This window comes from Phragmites australis, chromosome 13 (genome assembly GCF_958298935.1).
Source record: "Phragmites australis chromosome 13, lpPhrAust1.1, whole genome shotgun sequence".
In the NCBI taxonomy this organism is placed as follows: Eukaryota; Viridiplantae; Streptophyta; class Magnoliopsida; order Poales; family Poaceae; genus Phragmites; species Phragmites australis.
Window position 1 is genome coordinate 31,348,264 of NC_084933.1, and position 27,517 is coordinate 31,375,780.

General features: G+C 46.9%; 5 protein-coding genes across 11 annotated transcripts; 3 read left to right on the forward strand and 2 right to left on the reverse strand.

Annotated features, from left to right (window-relative positions):
• Window positions 1–3,157: 3,157 nt before the first annotated feature.
• Window positions 3,158–9,696, forward strand: LOC133889839 (probable LRR receptor-like serine/threonine-protein kinase At1g63430). Its single transcript, XM_062330317.1, has 13 exons — window positions 3,158–3,757; window positions 4,280–4,418; window positions 4,861–4,932; window positions 5,014–5,157; window positions 5,254–5,403; window positions 5,817–5,924; window positions 6,001–6,071; window positions 6,457–6,702; window positions 6,797–7,002; window positions 7,078–7,210; window positions 7,306–7,463; window positions 7,665–7,880; window positions 9,000–9,696. The coding sequence occupies exons 1-13, from the start codon at window positions 3,658–3,660 to the stop codon at window positions 9,243–9,245; spliced, it is 1,989 nt and encodes a 662-aa protein (XP_062186301.1). The 5' UTR covers window positions 3,158–3,657; the 3' UTR covers window positions 9,246–9,696.
• LOC133889840 (oxalate--CoA ligase-like) lies at window positions 9,276–12,065 on the reverse strand. The gene is made up of 3 exons (XM_062330318.1): window positions 11,701–12,065; window positions 10,448–11,617; window positions 9,276–10,373 (listed from the first exon to the last, which is right to left on the reverse strand). The coding sequence occupies exons 1-3, from the start codon at window positions 11,902–11,904 to the stop codon at window positions 10,179–10,181; spliced, it is 1,569 nt and encodes a 522-aa protein (XP_062186302.1). The 5' UTR covers window positions 11,905–12,065; the 3' UTR covers window positions 9,276–10,178.
• A 4,402-nt stretch (window positions 12,066–16,467) lies between these two features.
• Window positions 16,468–21,074, forward strand: LOC133888371 (FT-interacting protein 3-like). 5 transcript variants are annotated; one of them, XM_062328583.1, is made up of 3 exons: window positions 16,468–16,680; window positions 17,347–17,549; window positions 17,803–21,074. In XM_062328583.1, exon 3 carries the CDS (start codon window positions 17,837–17,839, stop codon window positions 20,873–20,875), a length of 3,039 nt encoding a protein of 1,012 aa, XP_062184567.1. In that variant the 5' UTR covers window positions 16,468–16,680; window positions 17,347–17,549; window positions 17,803–17,836; the 3' UTR covers window positions 20,876–21,074. The 5 variants fall into 5 exon arrangements, with proteins under 5 accessions (XP_062184567.1, XP_062184568.1, XP_062184569.1 ...); XM_062328584.1 differs by having other exon boundaries at window positions 17,808–21,074; XM_062328585.1 differs by having other exon boundaries at window positions 17,352–17,549.
• A 68-nt stretch (window positions 21,075–21,142) lies between these two features.
• LOC133888374 (probable phospholipid hydroperoxide glutathione peroxidase) lies at window positions 21,143–23,470 on the forward strand. 3 transcript variants are annotated; one of them, XM_062328592.1, is made up of 7 exons: window positions 21,143–21,280; window positions 21,362–21,463; window positions 21,692–21,768; window positions 21,864–21,925; window positions 22,537–22,654; window positions 22,745–22,904; window positions 22,989–23,470. In XM_062328592.1, exons 2-7 carry the CDS (start codon window positions 21,404–21,406, stop codon window positions 23,016–23,018), a joined length of 507 nt encoding a protein of 168 aa, XP_062184576.1. In that variant the 5' UTR covers window positions 21,143–21,280; window positions 21,362–21,403; the 3' UTR covers window positions 23,019–23,470. The 3 variants fall into 3 exon arrangements, with proteins under 3 accessions (XP_062184576.1, XP_062184575.1, XP_062184574.1); XM_062328591.1 differs by having other exon boundaries at window positions 21,228–21,463; XM_062328590.1 differs by lacking the exons at window positions 21,143–21,280; window positions 21,362–21,463 and having other exon boundaries at window positions 21,484–21,768.
• On the reverse strand, window positions 23,167–26,197 carry LOC133888373 (AT-hook motif nuclear-localized protein 9-like). The gene is made up of 5 exons (XM_062328589.1): window positions 25,234–26,197; window positions 24,569–24,636; window positions 24,295–24,462; window positions 23,919–24,077; window positions 23,167–23,603 (listed from the first exon to the last, which is right to left on the reverse strand). Exons 1-5 carry the CDS (start codon window positions 25,775–25,777, stop codon window positions 23,379–23,381), a joined length of 1,164 nt encoding a protein of 387 aa, XP_062184573.1. The 5' UTR covers window positions 25,778–26,197; the 3' UTR covers window positions 23,167–23,378.
• Between the last annotated feature and the right edge of the window lie 1,320 nt (window positions 26,198–27,517).

Here is a 27,517-nt window from a genome sequence, read left to right on the forward strand (position 1 = left end):
CCATAACCTCCCTAGCCACGTCAAGTGGCCCCGTGCCCTTCGACTCCGCTATGGAGGAGGCGTTGTTCAAGCACTTCACGTCCATTCTGGGCATCAACTCTCCCAGGGCGCTCTCCTTGGACTTGGCTGGTATTGGCATCACCCCTATTGATCTGCAGCTGCTAGATTATCATTCAATGAAGGGGATATTTATGGGTCAATCAAACACTTACCCCCAAATAAGGCTCTGGGTCCGGACGGATTTACGGTCGAGTTCTTTTGGGCAGCTTGGCCTGTCATCAAACAAGATGCTACTTGGCCATCTATGCTTTCGGTCTGGGCAACCGCCGTAGCCTTCATTGCCTAAACGGCACGCTCATCACTCTGCTGCCGAAGAGGGAAGGGGCCACATCGCATTTTGATTACCGACCCATTAGTCTTATCCACAGCTTTGGAAGGCTTATCACTAAAATTCTTGCTCTCCGTCTTGCACCTCGGCTTAACACTTTGATCACTAATAGTAAAAGTGCTTTCATCGCCGGTCGTTCCATCCACGACAACTTCAAATTGGTGCATACCATGGCAAGATTGATCAAGAAGCTAAGGAGGCCTAAGATTCTATTCAAACTAGACATTTCTAAGGCGTTCGATTTCGTAAGTTGGGCCTTCCTCTTGGAAATCCTGCGCGCTTGGGGCTTCGGCCACCACTGGCGCTCCTGGGTTAAGTCCATCTTCAGTGCCTCGACCACTCGAATTATTCTTAACTCCATCCCGGGGCCTCCCTTCATCCATGCGCGTGGCCTGCGGCAGGGAGACTCCCTCTCCCTGTTATTATTTGTGATGGTGATGGACACCCTAAACCGGCTACTAACTAAGGTAGGGGAGGCAGGCATCCTGGACTCTACGGGCCACAACTCCATTCAACATTGTTGCTCTCTTTACGTTGATGACGTTGTCATCTTCATGTCTCCTACAGCTCGAGACATACATTCACATTTGGACATCCTGCATTTCTTCGGTGGGGCGTCTAGGCTGCGAACAAATTTGGATAAATGCGCGGTCATTCAAATTAGATGTGGTGACCATGACTTAAGTACTGCCAGTGAGCTCCTCCCATGCGGATTGTCCTCCTTCCCCATCCAATACTTGGGAGCACCTCTCACAAATGGTCGTCTGCACAAATCACATCTCCAGCCTCAGGTGGACAAAGTTGCCGCAGATTGCCAACATGGCAGGCGAAGCTCATCTCCAAGGCCAACCAGGCTACCCTCGTTAGAACGGTATTGTCATCCACCCCTTCACACATGATCATTTCCATTGCCGTACCTTTGTGGGTGATCAAAGAAATAGACAAGCTCCGTAAGGCCTTCCTTTGGACCAGAGACAAGAGTATGTTCGCGGGGCAATGTGCTCTGGCTTGGAATTGAGTTTGTCGTCCGCTAATTTATGGTGGTTTGGGAATTCAAGATCTCTGGATCACTGACTTTGCGCTTCGGCTACGGTGGCTCTAGTGGCAATGCATAGATCCATCCGAGCCTTGGGCGAGCCTTCCCCTTAACCACGAGCGTGAAGTCACGACCCTCTTCGAAGCTTCGACCAAGATCGCCGTTGGAAATGGTCAATCGACCATCTTCTAGACCGATGCTTGGCTAGACAGCACGTCCATCCGGTTGTCCACTCCAGATCTCTTATGATGCATTGCTCCTTCATGGCTAAAGTCCACAACGGTCAAGGATGCCATCAACAACCACTCATGTGTGAGGGAGATCACCGGCCCACTCTCCCTGGCCGCAATCGCCCAATTCTCACACCTTTGGTCACAACTTCGTTCTATCCAACTTAGTGCCAACTTAGTGAGGATCCTGACCATACCCAATGAAAATGGTGTCCTTCCAGTACTTACCCAGCAAAGTCTCCTTACCACCTTATGTCCCAAGGATCCATCCATTTTGAAGGCGCTAAGTTGCTCTAGTAAACGTGGGCGCCGACGAAGGTGAAACACTTTGCTTGGCTGGGTCTCCATGGCCGACTCTAGACTGCGGTTCGAAGGAAGAAACATGGACTTCAACCAGATGACTCATGCACACATTACTTATAGTTACCGGAGACTACTGAACACATGCTTCTACATTGTGTTCTGGCGCATGAAGTTTGGTAGAGAGTGCTTGGGATTCAAGTTAGCACATACGAGACTCCGTTGATCGATTGGTGGCCCGATCTTCACGGGCGCGTGGCAGGGGAACTACAAAGAGGATTGAACTCCCTCATCCTTCTTACCTATTGGCATATTTGGCTCTCACGGAATGATATCATCTTCAACGGCCAACGCTATTCCTCCTACTACTTATTGGCCCACATATGGGAGGATGCCAACCGCTAGTATATGGTTGAAGCAAGGAATTTATCGGTCATCTTTATTGAGCTGAGAACCTAGGGTTCGGTCCTATAGGGACTAGTTTTATTCTTTGTTAGGTTGTTTTTCTATTTGTATTAGCACTTAACTTACACCATATATCACTCCTTAGATCTTTAAAAGGGCGTTATTCAGACTCAATATTTTATTTCTTATTTAATATAAAGATATGTAGCCCTTAAAAAAACAAGCATTTTTCTCATCGCGTCAAAATTGTTTGAACTGCTCGTCAGGCTACCGAAATGAACACAAGAGAGCTACAGTGTAGAAGCGAGTCCCTACTACAGTGTCCAAGCGCAACGGGACAGGAGTCTAGACAAACTAATAACTGAAACTGCCGTGCTGTCTTCAGTCCCTTCACTGCTCCTACTGCCATCTCATTCTTATCTTCTCTCTGTGGATTGGCACGGCCAAGTTCTCTCTTCTTTTTTTTTAAGGGACAAGTATAAATGTGCCAAACAACATCACTTCAAACTAGTAAAGTAAAACATCATTGTTTAACAATGCTAGTAGTTAGCTAATACCTTTATTACTGGTAGAAACTAGAAAAGCCTCTCAAAATACACACGCATATGGATGGTCGTAGGCTACTCATTTTTCATGTTCCAGGCTGCCCGAAGATTCAGAAATTGGAGGACCACTCAGGCTAGAGAAAGAACAAGAGCAAAGTCATGAACAGTCAAAACCACACATTTCTGAAGAATCAAAAATAGCATAGAAAAAAATCTACTAGGCAAAGAGACAGGAGTCCCCAGTCTACTGTACTGATCTGCTCTGCAGGGAAGACTAAATTAGTGCTAATACCACGCGATAAGCAGTCCAAAGATTCAGAAAAGGAAGATTAAGATACCACCCAATCCCTAATTATGCTCCTCCTGCTGCTGCTAAGCATAAGTGCGCGCAATAACTAGACCACCACCTTCCTCCTCGCCGAGCCGAGCCGCCATTTAATTCCTCCGCCTCCTTCTCGCACTAGATTTACACTGCATTCTCCTCCTCCTCCTCCTCTGCTGCTGCGCCTGGCCCTGGCGGCGTCTCTTTCCCTTGCTCGGCTCGGCTGCTGCTCCTCTCTTTACTTCAACTGCTCCCACTCCCCAACCAACTCAACACCTCCACCTCCACTCACTTCATCCCCATGTGGTGGTGAGCGGTGCCGAAGCGAGCAGCACACCATGGCTCCGTGAATTCGCTGCCATTCGCGGCGACAAGCAGGGATTCGGGCGTGCTCGTTCGTGGTGCTGATTTCGCATCGGCGCCGCTTGGGCATGATGAGGGCGGCGCCCAGCCTCCTCCCGGTTTTCCTCGCCTTGCAGTGCGGGGTGGTGTTCCTGCAATGCTCCGCGGCGTCTGCCATGGGCGGCGACGGTGAGTGCTGCTACTTGCAAGCTGATTCCTTTCCTTTTCGTTCTTCGCGACTTTTTTGGGCTTCTGTTCAAATTGTCACAGGCTAAATTTGCGCCTCTTGGGCTCCCCGTCGCTTCCATTTCCGGGAGATACGTTTCGGTTTCTTTCTTTTCTTCTCTTCTCCTTCCCAATTTGAAATGGCCGTTTAGATTTTGCGTTCTGATCTGTTCTCTTCAGATTTTTCACTTGTTGCTGAGTGGAACTGCATCACCGGGGAGATAAATTTCTTTTTCTCCACATAATTTTTAGTTTGGAAAAGCCGAAACTTTATCCCCATCCTTCGTGCATTTTCTGACCTGTGTGCTCAAGCTCGTGACCTTCCGGGTTTTTCTTCTGGCCTCAGCGCATATCAGTGGATCGCACTGTTATAGATGTTACTCGTAAACAATTAGGATTTGATTTTCTTTCCCTCATGTGGTCTCTTTGTGTTCATGTGAGACTGCCAATTATGTTATGATGCGAGTTTCGCTGGATTTGTGCCAGTTCTGGCGCTCATGTCATTCAAACGTGCCATCATGGAGGACCCTCACTCGGTGCTCTCGGACTGGATTGATGCGGACGGGAACGCCTGCGACTGGCATGGGGTGATCTGCTCCGCGCCGCAGGGCTCCGTCATCTCTCTGTAAGAAACTCCACCCATTCACCTAGATCTCACTAACCGTTCGTTTCATGCTTAGTATACCCATCAGCAGGCCGCTAGCCGGCATCACAACCTGCTGAATATTATTGTTGAGTACTAAAGTGGAGAGAAAATAGCTTGAGGTGATTAAGCTTTGGACTAGTAGGATTAGGTATGTAAGTGAAGACATGTTTGGCACTTAACCACTGCCACTAGCTTATCCTTGCCAGCTTTGATGTAGATGTTTGGTGTAGTGCATGTGCAAACAGGTCAAAAGATGGAGTTTGATTTGCCAGTTAGATGTGGTCAGTACTCAGTAGTCAGTAGGTTTGGTTCACACTTGCCAATGAAAGGCGAGCTGATTTTGTACTTGCATACTTGGTTGAAATCCTTTTCAGATGGATTTGCTGCTTATGATTTTGTGATTTGACATTGCATCTTGCAGGAAGCTGTCAAACTCATCTCTCAAGGGATTCATCGCACCGGAGCTTGGACAGCTGAGTTTCTTGCAAGAGCTGTATGTTTCCTTTTTTGTCCTTTTCACTTGTTTTCATGGATTTAGCTATACCGTTTATCTAAAGGTGTCTTCTTTGGGCAGGTATTTGGACCATAACCTGCTTTTTGGCACAATCCCGAAACAAATAGGCTCATTGAGGAGCCTGAGGGTTTTGGATTTGAGTGTTAATCGCCTCACTGGCCCTATCCCTCCTGAGTTAGGTGGCTTGAGCAGCGTAAGCGTAATGTAAGACATCTACTGTCTTGTTTGTATTTTTGTACTTTTCCAGTTTGATACCATCTTTGCTATTGAACTAAAGGCTGCTCTATTCATCTCGTGTAGAAATTTCCATTCCAATGGATTGACCGGGAATATACCACCAGAGCTAGGCAAACTGCAGAATCTCGTTGAGCTGAGGTTAGACAGGAATAAACTGAAGGGATCAATTCCGGGAAGCAATACTGCCGGCTTTTCTCCGGCTGCAAATAGTGGGTAGGTGACTTGCCCTAACTCCTCTTCTGTATGTGTATGGTGCTTCATACTGCACATGAGTTTTTCTGTATTAAATATTCGCCAGATTTCCCAGTGCAGTTACAGCAGCGTTATTGTACTCTATAATCCATATTCATGGAAAGCATGCATGTAGAGTCAAATTAAACTTTAATATGTGGCATCAAAATATTCTTGATTCATGGAGAAACAAACAAAAGATATGAACTTCAGAGCAAATGAGCAATGCCAATGATCATCATAGATGCATGCCAATACTCATTAAATATATGCATGCATTACCATTTTTCTCTGTTGCTACCATTTCCATCCAAAGAACAATGTACAAACTTACCTTTCGCAATGTTTTGAAATCTTGTTACTTTATTTGAGTTAGTATTTGTTTGCTCTATCAGATCCACAGCTCACAATGGATTATGCCCTTCTCCTCGATTATATGTTGGGGATTTCTCTTACAACTTTCTTGTTGGAAAAATTCCACCTTGCTTGAAGTATCTTCCAAGGTACTATTACATGATGTACTTGCTACTATTTCTGTATTTCATTAAAGTGTGCCCATTTACGAGGCTTTTTTTGCAGGGCAAGTTTCCAAGGGAACTGCTTCCGGGACGAGTACTCTATCCGACAACGAGCTTTTCAAATCTGTAAAAGTACGTGTTTTGGTTTCTAGCACCCATCAGAGTCACTGTGATGCACACTATAAATCAATATTTCTGCTACTGTTGTCATCTGTCGTACCTGAAGTGGAATGATTTAATCACTGAAATACTAAACGTCATGCATTTTTGTTATTGTCCATGCTACACTTCTAGATGTTTTCTGTTGAATTTACTATCACTATGTCATGATATACATCATTTTTTCTTTCTTAAATTTACATCACAGAATAATCCTTTACTTTTTGCTGCTTGTGCAACATGACCTATCAAGTTGAAATTCTAGCACCAAATGTGAATTTTAGCTGTATACTTTATAAATACCACTTTGTAGCACTTTGAAATTCCCATTGACTATGAATCCACTCATTTGTCATAGGTGGTTCAACTGGCCAACGAGGTGGCATAAATGGATTTAAGCATCCAACTACTGGACATAAGCATGAAAGAGTGCAGCAACCAACTTGGCTTCTTGTTTTAGAAATTGCAACTGGTGTTCTTCTGGTTGTTTTTGCGGTCACTGGTATCATTACTGCTTCCAGAACCTGCAAGCTGAAGCCTTCTATAAGAATATCCTCATGGAATAGATCAAAAAGTTGGAGTGATGAGATAACAGCGTTGATTGGTTAGTGTTAAGTTTATTTGTGGAAAGAATCAGTTGATGAATCGATTAGTCTGCTTTTCAATTATTTTTGTTAATGAATCCATGCTCTCTCCAGATTCTGATATGCTGAAAAGTTTGCCAAAATTAAGTCGCCAGGAGCTTGAAGTTGCCTGTGAGGATTTTAGCAACATTATTGGCTCATCTCCTGAGACTGTTGTCTACAAAGGAACCATGAAGGATGGGCCTGAAGTTTCTGTTATATCATTATGCGCCTTCGAAGGTCATTGGACTAGCCATCATGAACTCTTTTACCAAAATAAGGTAAGGTATGTAATAATATTAAGGGGGCAAAAACTCTATTCTGTTTCTGAAAATTAACTGGGATGAGCTTTTCAGGTTATTGATCTGGCAAGGTTGAATCATGAGAACATAGCAAAGTTTCTAGGCTATTGCAGAGAAAGTGATCCATTCTCTAGGATGTTAGTCTTTGAGTACGCATCAAATGGGACCCTATTTGAGCATCTGCATTGTAAGTCATCCTTTCTATTTTTTTGGTGGTTACCTGCAGCCTAAATATTGCCTATTTCATGTCTAGTAGATTTGATCGTGAACGTTTTTCTTTAGATGGGGAAGGAGCACAGCTATCTTGGCTCAGGCGAATGAAAATAGCCATTGGTATCGCCCAAGGTCTAAGGTACTTGCATACTGAGTTGCAGCCCCCGTTTGCTATATCTGAGCTGAATTCCAATTCCATCTACATTACAGAAGATTTTACTCCAAAGGTATGTCCTGCACGAACTCTGCATATTAATTGATTCAGCAGCCCAAGACTGAATGGCTTTCTGTTCTTCAGAAGACCTACTTTGTCCATCACATATTTTAGCTTATCTTCCTTTTATATTTTATATTTTTCTTTCATGTGTGTATACTCTGCAACTTGATGAAACAATCATTTTTCTGCTGTGTGACTGTTTGGTTTGCAGTTGGTTGATTTTGAGTGCTGGAAAATGATGTTCTCAAAAAATGCAAAACCTGCTAACCACTTCAATAGCAAAGCCTCTTTTCCTGGCAATGGGGATTCTCCGGAGGATAAGCATGCAGATATCCAATGCAACACATTTGCTTTTGGGGTGATTTTACTGGAGATTATCAGTGGACGGCTTCCTTATTGCAAGGACAAAGGCTATTTGGTTGACTGGGTGAGCCAATCTATCCCCTTTACCTCCAACACCACGGGATCTACATAGAAAACTAAGGAAGGCTAGTTTCATAACCACCATGATTTATTTATTTATTATTATTATTATTATTTTTGCGAATGGAGCCGGGTTTATAGATAAATTGGAAGCACAGTAAAACCCACTGTTAGGAACCTCATCCCCGAACGCAGTCGAGGAAAACACATCAGACTCCGCCGAAGCAAGCCAAGGTGACCCGAGAGAAGATCGAGACTCGTCGGAGCGAGCCTCGACGACCCGAAGACATGAAGAAACACCTAGGGGAGCTGACGCACCCACCCAAACGCAGCTACCTTACCAACAAACCTAACAAAGATGTCGGCGCAAGTAGGCCGAAGACGCCAAATGTGTGGAGGAAGACATAGGCACAGTGCACTTCCCAAAGTTGTTGCAAACTCCTCACCGCCAACTCTCGAATCCAGCGCTTCTCAAACCAACTCCTGCACACCGGCAACGTGACGAGATATGTCGGGGGCCTAACTCTACACGAACATACTAAACACAAATGCATACACATACGTATCGGCATCTGTAGAAGCATCGAGAAAAGAACAAATCGCGCCGATGAATCGGCAACGATACTTGGTCGAACTCCAAACGGTAGCCCTGTCGCTTGGCTGCAATACCGACGCCACGCGTCGCCGAGCCGCCCAGCCCACATGCCCACGGCATGCAGTAGGCTCCCGCCAAGACGCACCGCGCCACCACAGCGACGAAGCAGAGACAGCAGACAAACTTGGGGCTAGGAGGAGGATTAAGTAGCCAGCCCCTCTACTCTCCCTCAGGCGAGCTCACCGGGGAAGGAGGAAGGAGGAAGGTGAGGGGGGGGGATCTTGGAGACTTTTTCCCGCCATTCTCAACTGTAGCAGGGGAAGCAAAACCCAAATGGAAGACACTCGTCTCGGCGTATACCCACCATGAACTTGACTGCAGAAAAGTTGAGAAGAGACTGCAGATTTAAATCTCCGGGTGCAGAGGCAATCGACTTAGGGTTCAATGTGAAAGACATGTATTGTTTTCACTAACCGAAGAAGGTATTCAAAGAAAATGTGCTCACTGCTGATTCTGATTCTTTCACAGGCTACCAAGTATCTCCAGCAGGCCGAGGAGATCGGGAAGCTAGTCGACCCTGAACTGACCAATGTGAGGACTGAGGACCTTGCAGTCCTTTGCAGCGTGGTGAGCCGCTGCATCGACCCTGACCCTTCCAAGAGACCGTCAATGCAGATCATCACAGGTGTGCTGGAGAATGGGATTGACTTGTCCGCAGCCGCCATCCTGAAGGAGTCTTCTCTAGCATGGGCCGAGCTCGCCTTGGCGTTGTAACATACACCCTTCGTCCTGTGTAAATTCATCGTCAGGAACACTAATATTAATCACGGTTGTCGCTCGACGTATAGAGGGGTACGGCGAACGAGCAGGCATTTGCTCAGTTTCGTGCATGGCACTGATTGTTTTGACTGATAATATGATTTACAATCGAGTATGTGCAATGCTTTTGCCTGCCTGATGGAAACCACGCCGTGATCGGTGTGTGGAGGGACTGGGGGACTCCGTTTTTACTGATGTCTCCAAGAAACGGGCGGTCGGACTGACGCGCGGGCAGGTTGCAGGGCACCTGACCTGTGCGCTCACGTGTTCGGCGGAACGACTTGTTGGTTTCTGTGCTCCCTCGATCTCCGGCGAGCCACGCGCCACGCCGTGGAGCCGGTCGGTCATCCAGCAGTGAGCAGCCGGCAGAGGTTGATTCGCGTTCCTCTGCCCCAGCGCGGCCGTCGGCCACCGTAACTGGCTGCTGGCCGGACCAACCATGAGCACTTGGGCGGTGGCAGGCTGACACCTCTTCCCCAAGCACGATTTTACTCGTCAAATGTTCGTCGAGAGAGACTGCATACCGTCTGGATAGTCAGTCAGGCTGTCACACCAGCCTACGGCCTACCAGGCCACGGCAGTCGGCAGACAGAATATGCAGGCCACGGCAGACAGAATATGCCACGAGATAATAGGCAGAACCATCTCAAAAGTTCTGCGGATTCTTCCCCCACCCGGTAAGAACAAGAGAAAAGCCAGCAGAAAAGCGGTGAAAAAAAATCACACGAGAATGCTTATTCGTTTTCACCTTCTCCACCTGATGACCTGACCTCCCAATGTAAAACCCAAGCAACGCACACGCGACGGCGGCACACCACGGGAGCTGCCTTGCCAAGCAGTCTCCGCGCGGGTCCCGAACCGACCCACTAGGCAGGCCACCACACGTTCTCAGGCCTTGGCCGGCTGAACGAAGTGCTGCGCGACGATGCGGCGCTGGATCTTGCCGGTGGCCGTCTTTGGCAGCTCGTCGGTGATGAACACCTTCTTGGGCACCTTGAACGCCGCCAGGTTCCTCCGGCAGTGCGCCAAAACTTCCTCCTCCCCGAGCGGCGAACCGTCACGAGGGATCACAGCGCAGTTGATCTGCAACCAAAGCACCATTCGTCAATGTGAATGACATGACATGGGCGTACGCAAGAAAAAGCAGAAATCCTCACCTCCTCGCCGTACTTTTCGTCGGGCACGCCGAAAGAGACGGCCTGCTTGACGGCCGGATGGTCGAGCAGCACGGCGTCCACCTCGATGGGCGATATCTTCTCGCCGCCGCGGTTGATGAGCTCCTTGATGCGGCCCACGAGGTGCAGGTACCCCTCCTCGTCCACCACGCCGATGTCGCCCGTGTGGAACCACCCGAACCTGAATGCCGCCTCGTTCGCCTCCGGGTTGTTCTTGTAACCCTTGGTCACGTTGGCGCCACGGATGCACACCTCGCCAGGTTTCCCGGGCGCCACGCGGCCGCCCTCCTCGTCCAGGATCGCCATCTCCTGGCCCACGGGCCGCCCAACCGACCCGGGCTTCCTCAGCCCGTCCTGCGGCAGCGGGTTCGACGTCATCAGGTGGGACGCCTCAGTCATCGCGTACGCCTCCAGCACCGCCGCGCCGAACGCCGCCTCCAGCTTCTCCAGGATGACCGGCGCCAGGGACGCGCTGCAGCTGCGGATGAACCGGAGCGCCGGGTACTGCGGCTCGGGCTTGGAGGCGTGGCGGTCCAGGATGATCTGGTGGATCGTGGGCACGGTGGTGTACCACGTGGCGCCCGACGCGAGCATGTCGGCCCAGAAGGTGGACGCCGAGAAGCGGCCGGCGGCGGGGAGCGACACGGAGGCGCCGGAGGCCAGGGAGCTGAGGAGCCCGCAGAGGAGGCCGTGCACGTGGAATAGCGGGAGCACGATCACGGTGGCGTCCGTCTCGGCGAGGCGGTACACGGAGCTGATGTTCTGGACGGACGCCGCCAGGTTGCCCTGCGTGAGAGGAACACCCTTGGGCCGGCTCGTCGTGCCGGAGGTGTGCAGGAACAGGGCCAAATCCGACGGGTCGTTGTTGAAAAGGGCCGAATCGCGGGAGCCGTTCCCGTTCTCTTTGTGGGAGTCCGTCGGGAGGCCGGCGAGGTGGAGCGGGCCGGCCGCGTCCTGGAGGCTCGCTGCGGCGTGGACGAGGCCCAGCTTGGCTGCGGCGGCCTGCGCGGCGGCGTTGCCCTCGGCGTTGGTTATGAGGAGGCGCGCCTCGGAGTCGGAGAGGTAGAACTCGAACTCCTCCTGCGTGTAGGCCGGGTTGAGCGGCGCCGCCACGGCGCGCGCCCGGATCACCGCCAGGAACATGATCACCAGCTGCGCGAGTTACCGAACCACGTCAAGTCTGTTACACAACTCAGTTCCCTTGACAACTAATCATCGATCGGTGATTTGCTTGCCTCGATGGTGTTGGGGAAGGATAGCGCGACGACGCGCCCAGGGAGGACTCCTGCATCCGCGGCGAGCTGCGCGGCCGCCGCATCAACAAGCGCGTCGAGAGCGGCGTGCGTGAGCTGGATCTTACCCGGGACGGCGACGGCGCGGCGGGACGGGAAGGCGGCGGACGCCTTCTTGAGCAGCGCCGTGAGCGTGGGGGGCTCCATTGGGATCGCAGGCTGCCACTGGGTGCGCGGTGACGAGAGCGAGCGTGCGCCAATGGTGCTTGTGTTTGTTGTGTGGTGCGGCCGGTTTGTTTGTTCGCTTGGCGCTTCTGCTGTGCTCAACTGCTGACTCGACCCGACCCGACCCGAGGCTGGCAGCTGTTATTTATACAGCGTGACACGGGAGGAGGAGGAGGAGTTGGCTTCGTCACCGACAGTTGGTGGTACTGCTGTCTCTGATCGTCCACTCATCACATAGTGTTTAAGGAACTCAAAATCAATTTCGGCTCCTACGACTACAGGGAGCTTAGGCACATGCTGTATTTCTGCCATATGAAAATCAAAGGGTTTTTTTTGTCGACAGATCTCGGCCGACCATCGGATGGGATTTTAACGGTAGATAGAACGTCTTCAACCTCTAGGTTGTTTGCTTGCGACGTCATTCTATCCCTCTCGCCCAGCCCTCCATTGTCTCTGACAGCTCTACTATCCTCCACCGCGCTAACTAGTTCATTGTGTTTCCTTTGTCACCGACTTTACCCATCACTCACAGCATCAGCACCTCACCACACTACCAAATTGTGGCCACTGTTTGTTTGGCCACCACCCTGGGTCTTCCTTTGAAGCACAATAAACCTCCAACACCACGTAACCCCTAGTCTTAACCCCCACCGGTGGTCCCTATTGCTTATCGGCTGAAATTGAACTCGTTTCCAGGCGTTTGGAAAGTAGGAGTCGTGAGTAAATTAAGGAAAACACTAGTGGCCTGACAGATGATTCCAAAGCTTCTTTTACATGCAAGTTTCTGCGACTGCCGATCGTCTATCTTTAAAACACTGCAACAACATAATTGTAGATTAACAAGAAGGCAAGATACTGCGTGCTATTTGTGCCCGTTAGGTCAGCAAGGTCTAAGGAAATAATATCATGCCAGACTCATCCAACATCGACTAAGATCCTATTTATTTTAGCTAGGGATTATAGATTTTGATTCACAATCTGCAAGCTAAAATAAATAAACCCTCGTTAAAATAAATCCCTATATTGCAATAACCCAGCAATCCAAGTTTCATCAGCTTTTACAGATGGTACAATTCAATATCCTACAATCCACAATCTACAAAGTATTCTTCGTAATCTCTGGCTAAAATAAATAAATCCTAGCAATCATGAGAAAAAAGCGCCCGCGCCTTACTTGTCTTGAGAGTGGAATCTATTTTCGGTTGGTAAAATGGGGTCTGGACTCTAATTGTTCTGTGGCAAGCATATCCGTGGGCCAAGGACCTGATTCAAAGTGTGATCATGAACAAATTGAAAATGAACAAATCTGGACACCATATTTCTTGACGTGTCCGGATTATATGGTGATCAAGCAGATACGGAAGAAGGCAACAGGATCATGCTTTGCTTTTTCTTATTAGCGTTCGAGTAAAAAGAGCTACGTCCATCCGACCGACCATGGCAAGTGTCACGAGAACCGTTGCCGCTTTGAGTACAATCATACAAGTGGGGCGGCCTTGATCAGCAAAGTTCACAATCCTGAACTCACGATGACGGCGACCGGTCCAGCCCTTTGGAGAGAACAGACAGGGTCGGGTTTGGACCACGTTCGGATCAACAGAGTAGAGCTGGACCCAATAAAGAGAAATTTTATAAGATCTGATCTCATAAAAATAGAAAAAAATACTCTTTTATGTAGGGTACATACCTTTTTTATTATACATATCGATCGATAGATATAAAAAAACTATATAGATCAGAGTTTTATAAAAAGAATTCGATAAAAAATCTTAGAACTTTCTTCCAAACCCAGAGGTATCCACCGGGACCGAGCTAACGAACAAAAATGGTAGCTGAAATTCTGAAAATATTACTGGGCTGACAGGTCCGTCGTGCGAGGCAAAGCCGGGTGTCTGTGTCGAATGGATGCTGCCAATCGCTCGTGGGCAAATAATCTTGAGCAACAAACAAAGAGCAGGTAGAATAATCTGGCACATGCTTATTGCTTGGTGCGTGGCAGAACGGTGGTACAGGTGAACTACGGAGTCAAGTTATCTACGGTCTATGGCTGTACTTGTCCACATCGACGACCGAGCTCAGCACCGATCGATCCCCTTAACTGGCCTCTTTTATCGCAAGAACAAAGCTGAATTAACGAATCCCACTTGTACGGTGATAAGACTTTTTTTCTTCTTCTGGAATGGACTCGCTTAAGCAGTTGCCCAATAATGAAGTGCGAGGTGTCGAGCAGACGAACGCACTGGAGGCAACGACGACGCGTGTGGAGGTTGGTGTGTGGCGAGGCGTGTCCGGACAGGCGGGAACTGGGGACGACGGAGGGCCAGTCATCCACCCCATCGCGGCCGGCATACTTGTGCTGCCGTGCGGTGATGCGAGACGGGCCTCCCCCAGATACACCCCGCCGGCATGGAGCATGCACCGGCAGTATCCTGTCAGGGAAGGGAAGGGTGTGGCGTCGATGGACAGGCGTGCTTGGCCAGCCACTCGGCCACTGATTGCGTCTCCGGGCGGGCGGCGGCAGCATGCTAGACAAGAGGCCCACACGGGCGTCGCGGTCCGTGGTCACGAGGGAGGCCGTCCAACGACCGACATCTCGGCCTTCCTGGCCTGGCCCGCGCGTGCTCGGAATCTCCTCTCCTCCAGCACCCATCGCCCTGGCGCGGTTGGGCCATGCCGAGCCGAGGACGAGCGCTTGAGCCTCCTCCGTCGCTCGGGTACGGCCTTTTTTTTAGCTTACCGCTGGTTTTGTTTTTCAAAAGCCGAAAGTTGAAAGAAATAGGTTGGTTTTTATTAGATTTTGAAAAGCTAAAAAGTTGATTTTTAATAAATAAATTAAAAGCCAGTAAACTGATTAAGTGTTTTTTCTAATTTTTGATGTGTTGAGAATCTAAAACTTTCTTATAAAAACCAACAGTTAAAAGCCATAAGCAGCTTTCAACATATTTAGTTGTGCCAAACATAGAAAAGTGAATGATATTTGGTTCATTCAGATTCGAAGGTTATGGTTGATTTCATCAGTGACTGAATTATTTTACGATATTTTATAGTGGTATAGGGATTTTTTACAAATCAATAACTTTATAGATAAGATGATAAGATCAACCGTAAAAATCGGTGGACAAAAGACACTGAATATTTACATGTTTACATCAGAGATTTTCTCTAAGTACTTTAGATAATAGTATTGCTTAGATTGCAATGCACGCTTACCTATGAAAAGCGGAGGCACGCGCGACGCAACTTCGGAAGCACATAAAGTCGTCGTCGTCGTCGTCGGTGCCTGGGTGGTACGCATGTGGCCGACGCCTCGGCAGGGGCACAGAGGAAACATTATCGAATTGCTATGCAGAGTCAGGTTTGTGAATGCCAGCCCCCTTCTTGGGCTGCTCAGACAGCAGGCAAATCTCTAGTACTACTCCAGATTATTTTCTTGTTAGCCGTACGGTACGGTTCTTTCAAGACAGTCTTGTAAATCAAGCCGTCAACTTTCAGCCCGCGTCATGTAAACTTTAAATCTTTTTTTACTCCATCCGATTTAAAATAAATATAGTTTTAGTGTACATATAGTCAATTATTTTAAACTTTAGCTATACATTATTTTTTATATATTGAGTTTGGATATTAAAAATGATATAAATATATTTATTACGAAAAGTACATTTATATTAATATATTATAATAAAAAGTAATGAATACTATTTTAACAACCGTATAGGTATCCAAAATTAATATCTATTTTGGACCAAAGGGAATACTGTTAATCAATCAATGATATGATACACAGTTTTGGTTCGTGCGTATTCGAGAGAGAGAAAAAAGAACCTGCAGTTGCGTAAAGATCAAGTTTCCGGTAGCATTTTCAACTCATTTGACCGTAGCGGTCAAAACTGCGGGCGTCATCCACTAGCGTACAGAGGAAAGGTAACGGAATGGAGACGAAACAGGACGGCGCAGCGCACAGACTAGGAGAGAAGAGGAGAGAGAGCAGGAAGGAACGATATCATCTAATTTTATAATGGAGTTGGTGACTTCACTCCGTCCGAGATTATTTAATTATTTATTATTCTTATTATGTACTAATTTGATTTTTTTACATATGAGATTGCTTAAGTCACTAATAATAAGTTATGATGATAAATTTATTATCACTTATCTGATAAAAATAATAAATGGTTAAATACATCTCTATCGCTCTGTTACAAGACTAGAAGAAAGGAATGAGATCTTCTAATTTTACAACAGAGTTAGTAACTTCACTCCGTCGGAGATTATTTAATTATTTATCAATTTTATTTTGTGCTAATTTGATTTTTTATTAACATATGAGAACACCTAAGTTATTGATAATTGACTATGGTGATAAATCTATTATAACTCATCTGATAAAAGTAAAAAATAATTAAATATCACTTCGGCGAAGTCGGTAATTTTACTCTGCCGCGAGCCATTAGATTATAAATGGATAGGTAGAATCCGATGTTACAGTATTTTTGGACGATAAAATCACTATGTCACCGTTGCTACAGTGTTAAAATAGTAGAGGATTTGGATCAGGAACAGGAGTAAGGACGACCTACAACAAAAGAGAAGACGCTCCTCCTCCTTCCCCACCCCACCAAACCCCCGCAAAAAGGAGAGCCTCAAGCAACGCCGCCCCATGGAGGCGAACTGAAGAAGCGACCCAGCGGGTTGGGTGGTGTTGGTGCTGCTTCTGCGGACGCCTCGGATTCGCACGGCATTGGGGCGCGACGCTCACAGGTGACCGGATCTAGATCTCGTTTTTCCTTTTCCTCTCGTTTAAACCCCGTTCGATCCAGCGTCCTGCCGTGGAATTCTCGGTTCACGGGGGTTTATCACGCGTTCCTTTTCGTCTCCAGTTGAGTCGCTTTCGAGAGTCTGAGTTCAGCGGCTGCGGGCTGCATCGTAAGCCTTTTTGCATATTTTTTCTCTGTAATCAATTAACTAATCGCACCAACGTGCTCTGATTCAATAGATTATATGTATCCTCTGCGCTGTACCTGTAAAGTTTGATGTGCTTTTCGTTCAGATACGTCCCGAAAGCGAAATATTAGTAATCTCTAGTTTGTTTTTGTGTCCACATCAGCTGTGATCTGCGAAACATCGGTGTCAGTGACCGGTGCTTATGGTCCCAGATATGAAAGGGATTGAGTCTTCGTTTCATTGGAACTGTTACAAGTTTCAGGAAACGATGGAAGAAGTGATGTACCCATCTGTGGAATGAGAAATATAGATCTGCTTTAGAATACACATTTCGATGTGATTTCTCTTAAACTTGTGGGTTCTTGCATCTTTTTTTGTTGGTTGCTGATAGTTTGTTACAAATTCTGTGTTGCTCAAGTGGCCAGTTTATTGATTCCTATTTGCAGGCATTGCTAACAGTACACTATTTTCCTTTCTGTGCAGTGCAGTATACTGAACTACATCAGCAGCAGAGACCACCGCCCTCCGTTTCCGTGCCAAAGACCCATCCAGATCCAGGCATCCTTGGACCGCAACTGCACCTCTCTTCCTTCTCCGCGTTCCTGCCGTCCTCCTCAAACCCCCCTGTTCCCCATTGGTGTGGAGTGGAGATCCATCCAGGCTTGAGTTGACCTCTTCTCTTGTTGGTAAGGAAAGCCCTTGCTTGCATCGTCAGATTGTTCATTTTGCTGTGCAGAATGCTATTTTTGCTGTGAACCCTCAAATCCCAATATTTGTTCATGGGATTGATACCCATACACCTGTCCACTCCGAATATTGCGGATATGTTTTTTGTTGTTGTTGGTGTTAGCCTATTACAAAAATTCTATTGCTCAATTAGCTAGTTCATGGATTCCTATTTGCAGGCAATTTTGACAATCTTTTCTTTTTTGTGTGCAGTGCAGTATAGTGAACTACAACATTAGCAGAGTCAATGGCAACATATAAGCTTGGTGTGGAGGTTGTAAGTGCCCATGACCTGATGCCCAAGGATGGGCAAGGTTCTGCGAGTGCCTGTGTCGAGCTCACTTTTGATGGGCAGAGGTTCCGCACGGCTGTCAAGGAGAAGGACCTGAACCCGGTGTGGAATGAGCGCTTCTACTTCAATGTGTCAGATCCTTCAAATCTTCCCGAGCTTGCCCTTGAAGCATATGTCTACAACGTAAACAAATCCATTGAAGGTTCCAGGTCCTTCCTTGGCAAGGTCAGGATTGCCGGAACCTCATTTGTGCCCTTTCCTGACGCGGTGGTCATGCATTATCCACTGGAGAAGCGTGGGATGTTCTCACGCGTCAAAGGAGAACTGGGTCTAAAAGTATTCATCACCAATGACCCCTCCATCAAAGCTTCAAACACTCTTCCGGCGATGGATCCTGTTTCAAATAATCCTCCTCCAGCTCCAAGTCCAGCAGAGCAAATAGCAGCTGATATAACTGGTACTAATCTGCACACATCTCAGGAGCATAGGCCTGAGGTGAGAACCTTACATACCATTGCCAATGAGGTACATCATCATCATAACCATGGCCATCTTCCAGCTAGTTTTGGAGAGCAGCCTTCCAAGTATTCTGTTGACCAGATGAAGCTTGAACCTCAACCTCCCAAGATTGTAAGAATGTATTCAGCAGCTTCCCAGCAGCCCATGGACTACGCACTCAAGGAGACTAGTCCTTTTCTTGGTGGTGGACAGGTTGTTGGTGGTCGGGTTATACGTGGCGAAAAACATGCTAGCACTTATGACCTTGTGGAGCGCATGCAGTATCTGTTTGTACGTGTGGTCAAGGCACGTGAATTGCCAGACATGGACGCCACTGGAAGCCTAGATCCTTTCGTCGAAGTGAGAGTTGGCAACTACAGGGGTATAACTAAGCACTTTGAGAAACAGAAGAACCCAGAGTGGAATGCAGTCTTTGCTTTTTCCAGAGACCGTATGCAGGCATCTGTCCTTGAAGTTGTGGTCAAAGACAAAGATTTGCTTAAGGATGACTTTGTTGGCATGGTGCGATTTGATCTGAATGATGTTCCAATCCGCGTGCCTCCTGACAGCCCACTGGCTCCAGAATGGTACCGGCTTGTTGGTAAGAGTGGGGATAAGTCGATGGGTGAACTCATGCTTGCAGTTTGGATTGGAACCCAAGCTGATGAGGCATTTCCTGATGCCTGGCATTCAGATGCTGCAACACTTGAAGATCCATCTGCTGTAACTCACATGAAGTCTAAAGTTTACCATGCTCCCAGATTGTGGTACCTGCGAGTTAATATAATTGAGGCCCAAGATGTTGCCATATTTGATAAGACCCGCTATGCAGATGTATTTGTGAGAGCCCAGGTGGGGCATCAACTCGGGAGGACAAAACCTGTTCAGGCCAGAAATTTCAACCCTTTTTGGAACGAAGACCTTATGTTTGTGGCTGCTGAACCTTTTGAGGATCACCTTGTTCTGACTCTTGAGGATCGTGTAGGTCCTAATAAGGACGAAATGCTTGGCCGTGTAATTATACCATTGGCAATGATTGATAGGCGGGCCGATGACCGTATTGTCCATGGAAAGTGGTTCAATCTCGAGAAGCCTGTACTTGTTGATGTGGACCAACTGAAGAAGGAAAAGTTCTCTACTCGGCTTCATCTCCGTCTCTGCCTGGATGGAGGTTACCATGTTCTTGATGAGTCTACAAACTACAGCAGTGACCTCAGACCAACAGCCAAGCAACTCTGGAAGCCGTCCATTGGCTTGCTTGAGCTTGGTATCCTCGGTGCTCAAGGGATTGTTCCCATGAAAACACGAGATGGAAAAGGCTCATCAGACACGTATTGTGTTGCTAAGTATGGGTCCAAGTGGGTACGGACACGTACCATCATGAACAATCCAAACCCCAGATTCAATGAACAGTACACCTGGGAAGTCTATGATCCTGCAACTGTCCTTACTGTTGGTGTTTTTGACAACGGGCAGCTTGGAGAGAAGAGTGGGGAGAAGACATGCAGTGGGAAAGATGGGAAGATCGGTAAGGTTCGTATACGCCTTTCCACACTTGAAACTGGCCGTGTGTACACCCACTCTTATCCTCTCCTGGTTCTACATCCATCAGGGGTAAAAAAGATGGGTGAACTGCACCTAGCCATACGATTTTCCTCCACATCACTGGTAAACATGTTGTACCTGTACTCTCGCCCTTTGCTACCGAAAATGCACTATGTACGCCCAATACCGGTGCTTCAGGTTGATATGTTGCGCCATCAAGCTGTCCAGATTGTAGCTGCCCGACTTAGCCGGATGGAGCCACCTCTGAGAAAGGAAGTTGTTGAATACATGACAGATTTTGATTCTCACTTGTGGAGCATGAGGAGAAGCAAAGCAAACTTCTTCAGACTTATGTCAGTTTTCTCAGGCTTGTTTGCAGTCAGCAAGTGGTTCAGTGGTGTCTGTGCATGGAAGAACCCCATTACCACTGTACTAGTTCACATCCTCTTTATAATGTTGGTGTGCTTTCCGGAGCTCATACTTCCAACAGTGTTCTTGTACATGTTTCTTATAGGGATTTGGAACTTCCGCTATCGACCTCGTTATCCTCCACACATGAATACCAAGATCTCTCATGCGGAGGCTGTTCACCCTGATGAACTTGATGAGGAGTTTGATACATTCCCTACAAGCCGCAGCCCTGAGATTGTAAGGATGAGGTACGACAGACTGAGGAGTGTTGCTGGAAGGATACAGACTGTGGTTGGTGATATAGCAACACAAGGGGAGAGGGTTCAAGCGTTGCTTAGCTGGAGGGACCCTCGGGCCACATCAATCTTTGTCCTATTTTGCTTGATAGCAGCAATAGTCCTGTATGTTACACCACTTCAAGTTCTTGCTGCATTAGGAGGGTTCTATGTCATGAGGCACCCAAGGTTCAGACATAGGTTACCCTCAGTACCAGTAAACTTCTTCAGACGGTTGCCAGCAAGGACCGATAGTATGCTATAAATAAGCCGCCATTTGGTGGTCTTACCTTTGTAATCCCCAGAAGTACTTTATGTTTGTTGCTGTAGTCTGCTTGACTTTGTTGCTATTTATAACTGTGTGTTTGTTCGGGACTTCAGAGGCTGTTTATTGTATTAGCTGCTGAATTCTGAGAATAATTGCTGAAGTCTTGTTGTGAACTATCAGTTTTTGGTTTTGTGTTGATCCTTTCTAAAATAGGTGATAGGAATGTCTGGCTTGTCGTGGGCACTTAATTGTTGCAACTTTTTCCCAGTGTAGCATTATCTGCTATCGTAATATTTGTGATTCAGGAATAGCCCATTTAAGTATCATCCTTTGTTCTTTCTGTGGTTGGCATTAGCATTTATGGAGAATATCTGAACAGCAAAAAAGGGTGTTTTATTAAAGGTACTTGCCAGTTGCCATAGTTTTGTTTTTTCTCCTTCCAAATATTGTCACTTTACTTTTCTTCTGCAATCCTTTCTCCAGTGCCTTGTCCAAGAAAACATTTCAACATTGCTTAAAGCAAAGATGGGTGCAGCGGAGTCATCTTCCAAGCTTGCTGGCTCCATCCATGACTTTGTCGTCAAGGTTCAACGCCCATCCCTCCCTCCATTTCTCCCTGTGACCCTGTGGCATCCAATTTTCTTATCAAACATGCCAAGGGTTTGTATGTGAAACTTTGAACAAAGCGCGTTGAATTTTTCTTTTTGAATGGATGCAATGAGACTATCTATGAAGAGAACAAACTTTCGAATACTTGGGTTTCTTTTCACAGTTACGCTATTTGTAATTTTGAATATCTTGAGAGCTTTGCAGGATGCAAGGGGAAATGATGTGGAGCTCAGCAGATACAAAGGGAAGGTTGTGCTTATCGTGAATGTGGCATCTCGTCGGTAGGATGTTTTATGATTCATTTCCATATTCTTGAATTGCCTTTTTTCCCTTTCTTTTTGTGTGTGTTCTACTTCCTGGCTTGATATCCTTGCAGTGGTCTGACGAATTCCAACTACACTGAGCTGGGATTGCTCCATGAGAAATATGGGGACAAAGGTACTTCACGTATTCTACTTGCATATTTGTATTTGTTCTACTTCCCTCAAAATAACAATGACAAATAAGCATTGATGTCACCCTAGCTTTCTTTTAGTTTGACCAAATTCTGATTCAATTATTTTGAAAGTTTCACGTGTTAGAACTGAACAAGTCGATTTGACTGCTACTTGAACTAGCAATGACAGCCAGTTATCATTTGGTCAGCTTTTTTATTTTGGGGAATATGCGATATTTTTTCTGCTACATCGTTGGGACTTCCTCTTCTCTTTGGGCAGCTCTATTAACTATTCCTTTTTGGTTTTAAAGAAAGTTTAAGTTCCCTTGCCCTTTGTACTGTTGTCCATATTGGCACTGCATCGATTCTTTCCTTTTTTCCTCGTGCTATTGTAGACACTCCAATAAGAGCACGCATTTATCTGTAGATGGTGGCTACTGCTGCTGCTATCCTATTTTCTTGTTAATACCCTATCATTTTTTTTTCTCAAACAAGATTATTTTATCATTGTTGGCATAAATTGCCCTTAATGCCTCAACAGTACCCCCAATAACACACAGCTTTGCTTTCTATTCAACCTTCATTTATCTCTGCCATTTTCTGCCCTGGTTAGGGTTGGAGATACTGGCGTTTCCATGCACCAATTTGGTGGACAAGAGCCAGGTAGCAATGAGCAGATTGCGGAGTCTGCTTGCACCCGCTTCAAAGCAAGATACCCTATTTTTGGCAAGGTGTATCCAACGAAGAACCTTTCCTGCTGTGTCTGCGTCGAATTACATAGTCATTGTTTCGATCTAAATATTCCCTGAGTTGTCAAACAGGTTGAATGGCAATGCTGCTCCGTTGTACAAGTTCCTGAAGTCACAGAAAGGTGGTCTCTTTGGAGAGCGCATCAAATGGAACTTCACCAAGTTTTTAGTTGGCAAAGATGGGCACGTCGTGAGCAGATATGCATCAACAAGCTCTCCATTGAGCATTGAGGTGATGATTTTGTAGTCTCTTACTCTCGCATGTTCATTTTCTTTACGAACATGAAGATTCACCTGGTTGACGTCTTTTCTGCAGAATAACATTCAGAAACTTTTAGAGGCCTAGAGCTCGCTGCGGAAGATCGTCATCCGCTTGTTATATGTTGCCTTCTCCTTTTTCGCTATTGGGTATCCATCTGTATGCGTACTGTTATGACTTACGAGTGTTTCTTGCCACGCTGTATGTTACCAACTGTTACAGTGTTCTCCACATGTTGAGAAAAAAATAGTACAATATATGCATAATTGGGAATGACATATCTTTCATAGGAAGAAGATAGTCGGATTCGAATAACATAACATTGAACACTGCCTAGTGAATCTATAAGAATTTACTAAAAAAACTGAATACGCTATTTCAAAGTATGGTTTTGATATTCTTCTCCAAACAGAAAATTCTTGAGAGCTGGAATTGTCGACAAATGAGCTAGCCTCTAGATGAGTTGATATCAATGCTGGAACTTCGCGTGTCAAATATCCCAGAGCTAGGCCACCCTCCTGTCACAGATGGCGGCGTTAGATTTTGGTTATGCCCAGAGCTGGGCGACGCCTCTTGCCCGCCGGTCAGGGAGTCGGAGCTGAAGGCCGGCTGCTTCCCGGCTTTCTTGGACTTTGGTCTGGACCCAGCCTGGTGAAAAGTCCCTAGCACCACCTGCACAAGCCGATCGAAATTAGAAACTAAAGATGAATGCTACTGATGGGATGGACGATACTAGACTGCTGGACCTCTGTTTGTTAGCAGAGTAAAATCAGGAGCTGAATCTCATATGTGAATCTTCAACGTACAGATCAAACCTTGGTGAATTACATTTACAAAAAAAAAAAAGCATTTAGCTGTACGACCAGGTTTTCTTTTCACAGATGGTGAGTCAAGCAGTGTACTCTGTGTTTTCCAAAAAGAAAAAAACAGTGTACTTTGTAAACAACTAGTCTATTCCCGAAGAGCTTATGTGATTTGGTACTGTACCTGCACCATACTGGCTGCGACTAGTTGTCCACCCAAAACTCCTCCAATCACATTCCTGTCGGGGCTGCAGAGCGTGACGCTGAGCCCGCCGCTCTGTTGGCTCTGTGATCCCTCGTTCAGATTGTAAGAGCCGGACAGGCTCAGGATTTCATAGAACCCCTGCGATCATGCACATCATGGCGAGTTACGAGCTGAAAAATTCTGAGTCAGGTGTAGCACTATCAAGTGCAACGACCACATTAGGCCCTATTTGGAACGTGGTGAGAGGATTTCTCGGGGAATTCCCACCAACTTCATATGAAATCCGCGTTCCGAACAACCGGCCTTTTAAGTTCTGATGAAGAGTCTCATGCGTTGCATTGCATTGTGCACGTACCTCGTAGATGGAAGGGTTCTTGTAAGGCTGAGACGCATGAACCCTTGACATAGGGGAGGCATCTGCCGGGTGGCGTAGGACGACCCTGGAGACGGAGCCCATCGCCGAGAGGACGCACACCGCCCTTGACGACTGGTTCACGAATGCGGCGATCTTCCCTGCAACATCCTGTAAAACAGTGACATTTATACGCTGTCAGAATATCAAAAGCCTTAAGCTACATTTTCTTGCAACATCCAGAGGAGGAAGTGCGAGCAGAGCATCCCTGGCGTACCTCTGAAGGAGATGCTGTGATGATGTGCGGAGTGAAGCTCGTCCCAGCTGAACCAGCGAACGCATTGCCTGGAACACACAATGTCATAAACACGATCATGATCAGGTGACAAAATAGAAATCATTTACACGTTCGGTTTCTTCAGTTGTTAATTGATTTTTTGACTGACAAAACGTGTCTTTCAGATGCCTGTGTTGCATATGGTTAAGTAGGCAGAGTGCGTTCTGCATCCAGACAATGAATGGATAGTAAAGAACACCGCCGTGTATGTGATTTCTCCTATGTTTGCAGATTAGTAAACGCTGAGTAAGGTCCAAGTCAGTTTTACTGCAATTTGCCGTCTCAGAACTTTTAACAGCGGAGCATTGATATGGCGTTTTTACTTTCTTTGACGAGGACAAATGGCACATCCTAATACACACTCTACACCAACTGACATGCTTTCTACTCCTTACTGAACAACCTGACATAACAGAAGTCAGCTAACTTGTACATCAGACGATCAAACCTGAAGGTAAAAAATATCGCTAAAGATTTTTTTAAGTCGTTGGAATTATATTTCAGATATACAAAAATAAAAATCTATTGGTAAAATACCTACCAGAGCAAAAATCAGCGCGCCACGGTATAAACTAGTGGCACAAACTAGAGCGTAGGCCACTTACCTACAGACGTCGAGGGCTGCTGCTTCTTCCCCGTCCCAGGCGGCCGCCCACGCCGCTTCTTCTGTGCCGGGTCCTCCAGGTCCGAGCTGGCCACCATGTCATGCCCGGACATGGACCCCATCCTTGGCGGAGCGCTCACCAGGTGTTGCTGCTGCGCCGCCGCAGACGCTTTCATAGCCCCGTCAGGCCCGTATTTACGTGGCCTTCCTCTCTTCCGCTTGACCGGCTCCGCGTGATTCGCAGCAGGCGGCCCGGCCGGCACAGTGCCAGAACCAGAGCCAGAGACGGAGCTCATGCTGTTGTTGTGCAGCAATGGAGGCGGCGGCGGCGTGGGGTCCATATGGAACTGCATGCCGGCGAGGGAGCCCCCGCCGATGGAGTTGAGGATCGCCGTGGCGCTCATGCTCATGTTGGGCATGGGGCGGATGACGGAGTGCATCCCGGCGAGCGGGGACGGGCTATGCCCGCCGCCCAGCGCCCTGTGCTGCTGCTGCCCGTAGAAGGACTGCAGGTCGGACTGTGAGATGAGTTCCTTGCCATCCATGCATGGAACTCACCCAATCCAACGAAACTATCACTCTGTTCACGATCAATCAGCTAGCTCAGCTCTGAACTGAAACAAGACGAGCAAGCGGCAAGCGGCAAGGCCTTGGACGCTCTCTGTCTCCCCTCTGCCCTGGCAAGCTTCTTTCTTGGACGTAGGTGCAGCCTTGCTCAAGAATCTTGCAAGGCAGGAGCACGAACGGTGTGACGGACATGGAGGGGGCAGCTCCTCGTCTTTGCTTCTCTCCCGTCGCTGCAGGCAGAAGAAGGGGAGGAGAGGGGAAGATAGGAGATGAGACGATAGATCAGATGAAATGATGGGAGAGAGATAAGATGACGCGGTTGGCTTGGCTTGGCCTACACGAGCGGAGGCGACGACAGAGAAGCGGCGCTGTGTTTTTCAGGAGGATGGGCACGATCGGCCACCCCACACAGCCGCGAGCCGATAAGATTTCGATCCACCGAAAAGTTAGCCAACGGCACGCGGATTTTCTCCGCTCCGTTGCCGCCGCCGTCGTGTTCCGTTGGGCGCGCGGCATTGCCCCGTCCTTTCCTGGCCAGTCGCCGCGCGGGCGGTGGCCCGTCGCTACCCGTCCAGTTGCCCTCCTGCCACGCGGTACAGTGCATGGAAGGCCTACCTCCTAAGCTGACCCACCTGCCAGCCGCCCAGCCCACCGGGGTATTTTTGCTGCCTTTGTTTGCTCTTTTTTTCTTCTCGCGCATGTGCTACTAACCGGACTAGTATTTTCTTTTCTACTGACATAAAATTGCACATTCCAAGTTAAAACTTTCGAGTATACAAGTTACAATTGATTCCATCCAAGAAACCATGGGTAAGAGATCGATATGAAACTTAAGAATGAAACATGCATCTTTCATAGAAATTGGAGGTAGAGGTATGAAAAAGAGAGGGAATGAATCTGCCGTTTTTTTTATATATCACTTACAACCATGCAAAGTGATTTTGCTGGCTAAATACTATCCTCTTCTGCCAATTTCCTCGTTCGTCACAAAATAAAAAACTTATGACAATTTAAGCCATCTTTGATGAATTTGGAGTAATCTCTTCCACGATATACATAAGTTTGAACATTTTTTTTGGCCCAAACGCCAATCTAACACTGATGCATACTACAAAGTCAGAAAGAACCCACCTATTTCGCAACCCCTTCGTGGGATGTAACACTCAAGCATTGGGCCCAAGTGTCATACGGATCAATACTAGCGACTGCACATGTATTTTACACATGTAAAATTAATTTAGAATATAGTAATCCGAATAAGTAAAAGAATATAGTATAATAAAATAGAGATTTGTATAGATGAAATTCATAAAATGATCATGTAATTTCAGAATAGAGGAGAATGACGAGTGACTGGACAAGAGGGTGGAGAGAATCATTGTAGCAAACATGTCCCTCTTAGTGCATATATGTGGTTTTGATGATTAATAACAACATAATCAATGAGACTAACATGCTTGTCAAATATATATTTTAGTAGGTCTTATGGATGCAACAAAAGAAAAGTCAACAAAATCGGGATAAAGAGAGGAATGAATTGGTATTGTTCCATAAATTTTGATGTGATCAAACATGATGGATTTCTATACAATATTGTAGAGCTCTTCACAAGCTTTATATAGAGTACAAGATCATCAAAATTGAAGTTCAGAGCGAAAAATTATGCTAAAAATGCATATTATTGTTTCTGCTAAAATTATACACGCCGGATATTCTAG

Coding starts and splice junctions, on each gene's coding strand:
- LOC133889839 (XM_062330317.1), top strand. CDS start 3,658: ATGATGAGGGCGGCGCCCAGCCTCCTCCCGGTTTTCCTCGCCTTGCAG. Junction 3,758..4,279: donor GTCTGCCATGGGCGGCGACG/GTGAGTGCTGCT, acceptor GATTTGTGCCAG/TTCTGGCGCTCATGTCATTC. Junction 6,072..6,456: donor AGCTTTTCAAATCTGTAAAA/GTACGTGTTTTG, acceptor CATTTGTCATAG/GTGGTTCAACTGGCCAACGA.
- LOC133889840 (XM_062330318.1), bottom strand. CDS start 11,904: ATGGAGCCCCCCACGCTCACGGCGCTGCTCAAGAAGGCGTCCGCCGCC. Junction 11,618..11,700: donor CCTTCCCCAACACCATCGAG/GCAAGCAAATCA, acceptor TAACTCGCGCAG/CTGGTGATCATGTTCCTGGC. Junction 10,374..10,447: donor ACGAAAAGTACGGCGAGGAG/GTGAGGATTTCT, acceptor CTTTGGTTGCAG/ATCAACTGCGCTGTGATCCC.
- LOC133888371 (XM_062328583.1), top strand. CDS start 17,837: ATGGCAACATATAAGCTTGGTGTGGAGGTTGTAAGTGCCCATGACCTG.
- LOC133888374 (XM_062328590.1), top strand. CDS start 21,587: ATGGATGCAATGAGACTATCTATGAAGAGAACAAACTTTCGAATACTT. Junction 21,769..21,863: donor GTGAATGTGGCATCTCGTCG/GTAGGATGTTTT, acceptor ATATCCTTGCAG/TGGTCTGACGAATTCCAACT. Junction 22,655..22,744: donor GATACCCTATTTTTGGCAAG/GTGTATCCAACG, acceptor GTTGTCAAACAG/GTTGAATGGCAATGCTGCTC.
- LOC133888373 (XM_062328589.1), bottom strand. CDS start 25,777: ATGGATGGCAAGGAACTCATCTCACAGTCCGACCTGCAGTCCTTCTAC. Junction 24,637..25,233: donor GCAGCCCTCGACGTCTGTAG/GTAAGTGGCCTA, acceptor TGTGTGTTCCAG/GCAATGCGTTCGCTGGTTCA. Junction 23,604..23,918: donor TCGCAGCCAGTATGGTGCAG/GTACAGTACCAA, acceptor CGGCTTGTGCAG/GTGGTGCTAGGGACTTTTCA.